A 9,849-nucleotide genomic window follows, 5' to 3' on the forward strand; every position below is an offset into this window, starting at 1 on the left:
CGGATCGAGGGCTACATGGGTCTCGTAGGTAGCATAGAGGCAGGAGTAGTTGGTGGCAATCCAGTTGCAAAAGATTTCTCCGTGTTGGGTGGAAAAAGCATGGTGGGTGAGGGCCGGTGCTAGGAGTTCGTCGATGGGGAGCCCACGGGGGTGAATGCGCCGGAGAACTGGTGCGGATGCTATGGGGATATCTTGATTGGCACGGGCTTTATTTGATCGAGGTCGAGGTTTGTAGATATGAGGGGTTTCAGGGCAAAATTTGAGAGTTCGAGAATAACCAGGACAGGACACCCCTCGGTCGCGGCATCGTCTACAACCCGGACTGGATTCATCGCATTTGATGCGGCGCTGCAGACAGTTTCGACAGCCGCGACTTCGAGGAACTCCTACCATTGAGAGAGATAAGTTAATGGTTAGAAAGGGGACAGGGTCTGAGGGGAAAAGATTTCGTCAGATTATTGTGGAACGCAATCCCAATTTGTCCAGGGGTACAGACTAAGACGGGGCTAATAATTGCCGCGGGAAAGCCGATTCTGTAGTATAGTATAGTGTACTATTAAAGGCTCTGATACCCGGGTCCAACTATCGCTCGCTTCTATTCACATTCACATCGGTACAAACAGTGAAAAGAATCGTTCTAGCATGTCTGCGTCCTCCAATGAAAGAACTAGGGAGCAGTGCTGGTCAGGACGCAACAACACCACACAGCCCTCAGGGGCGATATCATAGAGCGAGTAGGCCATGCCACAGTCCGGTGCAAACCCCTCGTTGTCGGCGAAGACCCTCCGATACTCCCGGCCCCTCCGATCGTCAAAGGGGCGGAATATTGGAGGCAGACTCGAAGGTTGGACATCGAACCTAGAGGCGGAATGGATCAAGTACACTGCGACTGACTCCACGGACGTTGTCGCCCCTGGCATACAGAGCCGAGCAAGAATGGAGTTAGGGCGCGTGAGTTGGCACGCCCGGGCTTCCACCCGCTGCAATTGCAACGCTTTGCTGATGTCGCCCCCGAAAACAAGAAGGTGCCATTGACCGGTGCTCGGGAGTCTTTCTTGGAGATACCATGGCTGTGAGTCACTTTGACAGAGCACAAGGACATCGGGCAGACGTCGACCAATTACAATGTTCTTAGCAAGGTGAGGCGTGCTACAGTAGAGGACCCCATGCTTGACTGGCTGCGAGGGAGGAATCTGGGTGGCGGTCACCAAGATATTCGGGGGATAAGTGACACTCAGTCCCGAGGCTGTCGTGTTCTCCTCTGAAAGGGCTTCTTCGAGCCCCGTGGTCTTGTCTTTGAAGTCTGCCAGATTTTCTCGGTCGGCCGAAGCATGGTCTGAACCGGAGCATATACCCAAGCACATTCGGCGATCAAAACCTATCAATCGTTCGGCCTCAGTTGTTATCTGATCCTAGCGGGTTGGTCGCTCTTGTTCGGATATCCTCGACAACCACCGAGTGTTGCGGCCTTAAGAACAGCCCTCAAGGCTTCAAACCTGGACGGCGTCCTGCTACCGACATCTATCTTTGATGAGCTTTCGTGGAATGCTGACCTACTGGAAGCGGTGCCGACATTGCGGTATATTTTTGGCGGAGGTGGTATGTGACCTCCACAAGTCTCAGCGGCTCTGACTGACATGGCATAGGCTCATATTCAAAGGTGCAGGCGACATTATTGTGCAGAGCTCGTCTACTCAACGGCTTGGGAAGTACTGAGTGTGGGTCATTTCATCCAATATCCGACCGATCCCACCTACTGGGTGTACAATCATTTCCATCCGTGGAATGGTGGTAATAGCGAGTCCCAGCAAATTGTTTATTCGCACAGGGAAAGGCTCCGTGCATCAAAACAAGACGCTCGAGCTCTACAAGACTGAGATTGAGAGGATTTTTGGCCTAAGCGAGTCCCCCAAGCCTTCCAACCTCGGTCAAACTAGCCTCTGCTTGTCTTCCGAGCATGCTCTTGCAGTGGGTCTGGTTAATCGGATTGGGAAGCTAGAATCAGGGCTAGTCAATTTCAATGTGACAACAAATATATTTGGGGCTGGGCTGGATCTCAAACACGCACAGATTCTCGCATCGTTCGTCTCAAAGGTACTGGCGGTCAGAAACGTGGACGAACGTTTCCTGTCGAGGCAGTCAACGAGAACCCCTCGCCAAAAGAAATGGCAGGCTAAATTATCCGACAGATTCTCCCATCTAAAGGGCGGGAAAGTGACTAAGGATTTTGATTCTGTTTTGAAGAGGTATGAAGTGTTCACCCGCATCTACAATCTACTTGCTTATGAGTCTCCTAGGCACTCTCAGACGCTAAACAGAAGCCCCAATAAGGATTACCTCGCCTCTTCAGTCTCAGGTAAAAGACACCTTCTTATTACCGGAAGTACAGGATTTGTGGGCTCGCATGTACTCGATGCGATCAAACATCATGGGGATATTAGCCATGTGACCTGCCTGGATCGAGGGCAGACCCGGGACTATGCGGTTGATGAGGTCTATCCTTCCAAGGTTCATATTAAGCATATAAAAACTGACCTGGGCGGGCGCTGCCTGGGTCTTCCAGGAGAGATCTATCAGCAGCTGTTAGGAAGTATGACCGATATCTTACATTGTCAATGGGCAGTGGACTTCAGTCGCCCCTTGGCGTATTTTGAGCCCAACATCGCAGGGGTCAAAAGTCTGATCACTTTTGCTCACAAGGCAAGGTATAAGGTACATCTTATTTTCCTCTCCTCCGTTGCCTCCGTTGCCACAGTAAAGCAATGGGACCACAAGACAGCAGCCCCAGAGACCTCCTTGCCGCCCCCCCAGATGGCTGAAACCGGGTACGGCCTGAGCAAAGTCGTTGCGGCCAGGTTGCTGGATCAAGCCGTCCAAGCCGCGAGCATGCGAGTTTCATTCTGTCGTCTAGGTCGGGTTGTCAGTCCAATCCAGGATGGGAGAAAAGGCGAAGCTCATGCGTGGCCAATTCGGGATTGGAACCCAACGCTGCTGTCAAGTTCCGTTGCATTGGGCTGTTTGCTAGACACCCTGGGCTCGGCCAGTCAGATTGACTGGCCGGTTGACACCGTAGCAGATCTTCTATGTGATCTCATCAGCTTGTCTGAGAAACAGTACGCGCACAAGAATGAACAAGAATCTGAGTACTTTCATCTTGTCAATCCCCAACGCGTTCAGTATGCCAACCTAGTCTCGTCCTTAGCAGCGCGACTGGTACTGCTCAACCCAAAATTGAAAGTCGTGCCATTGAGCGAGTGGGTAACAAGTCTAGAGGAGAAAGGAAATAGTACTGAGCCTGCTGCCGGCAATCAACTACTTAACTCCTTCGAGGGGCTTGCAGATACCTCCCATCAAGGCTCTGTCATACTGGAAACGACACTGATTGATAAGCATCTACCACGGCTCAATGAGTGCCCACCAATAAATCCAAAATGTATTGATAAGTGGTTGAGCCAGTGTGAGATGACGCCTGCCTCCATGAGTGGCTACCTAGGCGATAAGCAGGCCTGATTCGAGTCGTGTTCCAGTCGCAAGTAACCCTTACGTGGTACTGTGGCTCCTTGATGCACAATTAGAGTACTTTAAACAATGCAGAATGTAACTTATTACTTCTGATTCAGGAGACCATGGATAGATTTCTGATGGAGGGGGGCTAAGAACACCGGATTTCCTTTAGCTGCAGTCTACCTATATGTTGAGCTGGCAAACCATATTTCATATCGATTTATTGCCATAATAGGCCAGCCACCTGCAAAGCAAACATATCAATAAGCAATCGCCACTCGACAGACGGCATAGCGTCTTCTTCATATGGACTGACTAACCGCTTGCACCTGGTTGCATAGTGTCAAGCATAGCCATGCATCTTCTCCACCACTCAATCCAGGACATGCGTCCCTTTCGTGATTTCCCAGAACCACCGGGGAGGACCGGCCTCCCTCACATGGAAGGTGGTCACAAGCTAGCCATTGAGACTTTGACAAGGAGTCTGTACGTTGCTAGCTCCGTGTGGCCTGTGCGGACCGTGCAACTCGGCTTTGAAGCTTCCACTGCCCTGCCGAACTTAGAATCTGTGATGTAGCGAGTGGATCCAGATCAAGCACATCAGGGTGGGAGGCTCATCCGAATAGATTATTTTGGTATCAGGATTCATGACTGGCATCGTGGATGACGGCGAGTCCGATTTTTGATCAACAGTTGAGTAGGTTTGTCTCCATCGAGCTTTTGGCAGTGATTTGAAACGGTCGACGTCATCGAGTCGGTTCTCTAAAGCAAGAATCAAAATCAGCATGCAGATCCTATATCGAAAATTTATACGCATACAACGCTGGTGGGAATGCCCGATTTCGGTTCTTTCGTAATAGAGATGATCCTCGAGAAACTGCGTCGGAAAGGCCAGGAGACTGGACTGGGGACTTTGAGGTAGTATCTCGTAGTTGCTTCTGCTTCGAGATACATGGACATTGCGATTGTGTGGTTGTGCTTTTGTGGGGCGTGGGGAAAGGTTGCATGAGTGAGAATGAGTTGGTGCTGGCAAGGGTTTATACTCGGTAGCAGGTCGGAACACCGATCCGAAGGAGAGCCGGGCGAGCCATCCGGTACCTCCACATCTTCACTGCATCGGGTGCATGTACCCGGTGGACTTCCCAATACAGTAGGTGAATGCGACATCCACCGATGAATCCATGATCATGATATGTATACTCCGATTAGAGGGGAAATTGAATCCCGATGAGGTGCCGCAGTGTCAACTCAGTGAATGGCTCAGTCCATGACTCATTACATGATAGTGGCATTGCTCTTGTTGGTCTTCAGTTGCTTCTCATTTGTACATATGTGAGTCAAGGACCTTGTCTTGACCGGAGTGGCATAAAATGGATTAGTCATACATACCTGACAGCGTAGCATAAGTTTATGTCGCTATCAACATACGTTTCAAGGGGTAGCCCGCCGCTGTGTGCAGCTAGAAGAAGGACAATAAGGCGGCTAATCCGGCAACAACGCGATAGTTGTCAAGCTTTCAAGAACAAATGTTAAACAACGTGCATTCCTCTTGTAGGTTGTTAATAAACCGTCTGTCTAGCAGTGATGCCAACCTAGGTATCTGTGTACAGGTGTCCTATCGGCGTTCCTCAGTAATTCGGCCACGTGATCTAAGCGATTCAGCAAGCGAGTTGCCCACCTTGAGTTGAGATCTCAGCTAGTTCAACCAACAAACAAACCACCAAGAATATAAGATATTGTTTCAAACTGCCAGTCCCCAAGTTAACAGAAGCGCAACATGTCCATCAGAGAGGGATATGCCATTGCCGAGGCTACGCATCCGATGGCTCGCGGCCGAGGTATGTTGATTCGATCGCCGTTGTGGTAGGTTATAGATGGGAGAATTGTATCATAACTACGAGAGTGAATGACCAGTTACGTTAGGTATCTGTTGCCAACGGAATGTCCGGATGTATGTATATCTAATCCCTGGACTGATCCCTTCAAGCATCCGAAGCATGTAGACATCTCGGACTTCTCGACGGGTCCCCCGCTTGGTGCTCACTTATGTGGCTCTCACCCGTCGAACCACATCAAAACAATTTTACTCCTACACGCTTGCACATTTGTGCAGCGAAGCTCTTGTTATTGAGAGTAGAGTATGCATTGTTCCCGCTAAGGAACCAGCTTACTTCATGCGAGACCGGGGATGTTTGCCAATTGGGAGAGTATATATAATGATGAGCAACTATGCAAGGCAACGTAAAGAGTCCAAGAGAGTCGAGAGACGGCATTCATGGATTCATATGGCTCGGAATGTACTCTACATAGTCTATGACGAATTCGAGTTATCAGCACAGGAGAAAGCCGCCGAGCCCCCATCGTCACGGTAGGAGGTCATGATCATCGTCACTGAACCATACGTCCCTGCCACAATTAGGAAAGCCCCAAGAATGAGTAAGGCCACGGTCCACATCACTCCGAGCATCCAGGGAATGGTCCTCGACTGTTCCCCGGCGCCCCTGCCCCAGTTATCGTGGAGCCACATCGCCGCCATCGGAATGATGCAGATGAGCGGACCTAGCAAAGCGCCGATCAGCGAAACTAGGTCATTGAAGATGGGAATCGTGCTCGCAATAATCCACGCTACGAGAGTGATCCCAAAAGTACAACTCAGCCAACTGATCCAATGAGTAGGGGTGCTGGTGGTAAGATGTCGGGACCCGCGCAGGGCATGCACAAAGATGAACTTGGCCGGGATCTGAACATGAGACGGGGTAATCAGCATAGCGGCCCTCTGTTAAACTTGTGACCACAGGGTAGACTAACGTGTGTAACAATGGTCATGGTGACCATGAGTCCAGGCAAGGCGAAGGCATAACTGATGATCTTGATCACGCCGCCAGCCGAGCCCAAAGCTGGCGAGGCAACATAACTGCCACAGTAATAGTAAATCACGCAGCCGATGACTGCATAGACAGCTGTCACAGCCGCCTGACAAGTAATCATGGCGGCCGTGTACTGTTGAGGATCTCGCATCTCGGAAACAATGGAGAAAAATCCCGGGGTGCCAGAAAAGGCAAACAAGAGGTTGGAAACAGCGGCGATGGCATCGGAAAACGAGGGATGGCCAAAGGCTTTCCAATCCGAGGCCCAGCGGCCGGTTGTTGCTGCTGGTGCCCCCGCTGGGCGATCTTCAACGCCCACCGCAATAGTCACGATCATCACTGGGCTAGCGTTAGCTGATCTTGTTATCACAATGCTCCGTATAGGTATCACTCATACCAGCGGTGAGAATGCATGGCAAACCAATCCAGGCTAGCCAGGTGATTTTGCCGAGGGTTCGGATGCTGCTACAGGCAAATCCAACGATGGCTGCGACAGCGACAAACACAGCAGTGCAGGTGGCATGCGATGAGACAGCATTGAGGCCGACCGAGAGTCCCAGGATAGCCGAGCCACTGTTGAAGATATAGTCTGGAACGGAATGCATTAGGTTGGGTTGATGGAAAGGCGGATTTGGATCACTGGATCACTGACAAAGGCAGAAGCTGGCTGCCAGGATCACTCGGCCTGGCAGACCCAGCATGATGGCACCAGCATCATCCAGACTATACACCTCGCGGTGATGCAGCTTAAACGTCCCAACGACGTAACCGGACCAAGTCGTAATCATGGCAAACGCAAGCAAACAGATCAAACCGGGAACCATTCCCAGGCTATTCAAGGCCGATGGGATGGCTAGCACGCCCAGACCAATCTGAGTCTTCATCATGAGAATGACAGTGCCTAGAAAGCCGACCTAGACCGGTGGTCAGTTTTCAAATTTCACATTGGGTTTCTGGGAATCCACATTGCGGTAGTTGGGTCCACTCTCGGTGAGTTCCCCGAAGACATCGTCATTGACGATAGTGGGTTGCGAGGGATCGATTTCTGGATCCTTTTTGTCCATCATTGTGGGCGGAGTGATAGTGCGCGGCAATGAAATAGGCCAAATGGTCAAGTAAATCGGCGAGGCATCTCAACATTTATATGTCAATGGATTCTAGCGGGATTCCATCACTGCCCAGCCAATGAGTGATGACGTAAACTCATCCTCGGACCTGCAAAGTCTGGGGCCCCGCATTGCTTGACTGAGTCGCGATCAAAATTTCGAAGCAGGAGCGACGGTCGGATGCGAGCCGACATTTGCCGGCAGTCTTCCCGGTTAGTCGGCGCGATCCGACACTGCTCATCTTATCTCGGATCAGACCTGTAATCTTTCTTGGGTTACTGTGCAAGGATAGGAGTCAAGGGCAATCATGCGCCCGCGCATTGACATTAACTTTAATTGCTATCATCCTGGGTTACAAACCCTCCACCACGCCCTGAAATCTCCATAAGTTTCATGCGTATACTACCGAGTTCCCTGTGCATTGATTGTGAGCTCGCATTCACCTGGAAACATTCGAAGTCGAGAAGCTTGACGCCTTCTTGTGTGACAAGGAAGTTATACCGGTTCACGTCCCCGTGCAAAAGTCCCAACTTGCGGAAATTCCCAGGAGCTGCTTCACAGATCTTCAAATCCTGGATAGTAGCATGGCATCCTTTGACCTTCTTTAATAGAAACCCTATGATACGTCCGTTCTCCCGAATGTGACCGAGGAAGGGTGGTGCCAGCCCGGAACCATCGAGCAGCTGATAGGCTCTACTTTCGCGCTCGATTCGAGGAATTTCCCATTCAAAACGGGCAATCTTAGCGATAACGGTGGTTACTGGCAACCGGTCGGAGCTTGGGGTTATCGAATATCGGACAGCTTCGAAGGCCATTGCTGTGAGCATTTTGGAATTCATCAAATCCAAGCAATCGGCCATGATGTCATGCCGCTGATACCTCACACCGGCTAGTGGTCGGGTCGAGATGGAAGTTCTTAGCTCGCCGCTAATATCGTCTCGCGATATGTGAGCCATTGTCCAATCACCGTTCCATGGGAGCGCCGGCAGGGACTGGACAGAGAATGAGAGCCTGTCTTTATCAAAGGTATTAGGAGAGATGATAAGATAATTAACACAATTGCCGATTTGTACTCGATATTCACTAGAGAAAGAATCGTCATCATCCACCTCCATGAAAAGGACGACCGGATGCATTGGCATTGGAAACTTTGCTGGGAACATAGTCACTAATACATCCATCCCTACCTATGATGAAGAGCCATCTCAATACTAAATATGATCTGTGACTCCTTTGACAGCCGCCATGTCTTCTTGATACTATTTTTTATAGACAAAATTGTTGCTTTTGCGACCGACCTATAAAGCGCTTAAAAATAGTGCCTAATAGTGGCGGCTAAGCTGGGTTGCGGTAGCCTCCCTGCCAAGGAAGCCCTCTAGACACAGCGGCAAACATTCTGCGCAGGTGATCCAATCACATTTGCCCCATAAACTTGTTAGCAGTTAGAGGTGACTCGAGACTTTATCAATTAGGGCCGATTCATGGGATGAATAGCGACTGCGGGTAATGTTGGCCGAATGGCTATTGTTTTTGAATGAATCCCATTGTTCCTCTCTTACAATATCTAACTGCAGTATAGCTAAAAAATAATCAGTTAATTATTTTAACTATTTTTAATGTTAAGATTTATTTAATCCATTGATTTAAGCTTTAGTATAGTTAAGATTAGAGTGGCTTAATCTGACTGTTATATCTTAACCTTAACCTGGCCATAATCTAGCAGTTAAATTAAAATATAAAATTAGATTAACTATTAGATAGAACAGGTAACTATAGTTAACTATTATATTCATACCAGGTTTTAAAAAAATTAATTAAAGTAGAAATTAAGTAGGAATATATCAAAATTAGACTAAAATTAGATAGTAGTATTCTGCCTTTATTTACTATTTGTTATGGGATGAACTTAGATTGGTTCTAACCTAAGCATGCCGTACAAACAAGAAGGAATAGTTAGAGAACAGAAAGGTTGCAGAGGTCCGGTGGGAAGATAAAGAGGCTGCAGTCACGTGCAGCAAGTGTTGCGGGTCTGTCCTGTAACAGGGGGCTTCTGTTATAAAACTAAGACCCTGTTATAGAGCTCGGCTTTAGGTACCAGTTGGCACCTAAGACCTCGCATGCTAAGTACTAAACTAGCACTAGCTTAGTGTATATATAAAAGAATTTTGTACAAACAGATGAAATAGCTCCTCAGCTATTTCTTCTTATTCTAAGGCACGTTTCAATTAGCACAATCCATCCATCCCGTAACAAGTTCCTAGATTATATTAGTTGCTAATAGAGTGGATTTTGGTTGAAAAACAGGTTAAAAACCAAGCTCTTAAAATCTGTATTTGAATATATATTCTATTGTATATTTATGTTTTCAAAAT

At 48.8% G+C, this 9,849-nt stretch overlaps 2 protein-coding genes across 2 annotated transcripts; both read right to left on the bottom strand.

The window, feature by feature from the left end:
- Nucleotides 1–5,815: 5,815 nt before the first annotated feature.
- Nucleotides 5,816–7,438, bottom strand: BO82DRAFT_433337 (uncharacterized protein; the record flags this gene model as incomplete). The annotated part of the gene is made up of 5 exons (XM_025640863.1): nt 5,816–6,244; nt 6,313–6,710; nt 6,769–6,960; nt 7,024–7,285; nt 7,337–7,438. 5 exons carry the CDS (start codon nt 7,436–7,438, stop codon nt 5,816–5,818), a joined length of 1,383 nt encoding a protein of 460 aa, XP_025490770.1.
- Nucleotides 7,439–7,809: 371 nt separating this feature from the next.
- On the bottom strand, nt 7,810–8,619 carry BO82DRAFT_286313 (uncharacterized protein; the record flags this gene model as incomplete). Its single annotated transcript, XM_025631540.1, has 1 exon — nt 7,810–8,619. The coding sequence occupies one exon, from the start codon at nt 8,617–8,619 to the stop codon at nt 7,810–7,812; it is 810 nt and encodes a 269-aa protein (XP_025490771.1).
- Between the last annotated feature and the right edge of the window lie 1,230 nt (nt 8,620–9,849).

Source organism: Aspergillus uvarum (assembly GCF_003184745.1).
Source record: "Aspergillus uvarum CBS 121591 unplaced genomic scaffold BO82scaffold_36, whole genome shotgun sequence".
NCBI lineage: Eukaryota > Fungi > Ascomycota > Eurotiomycetes > Eurotiales > Aspergillaceae > Aspergillus > Aspergillus uvarum.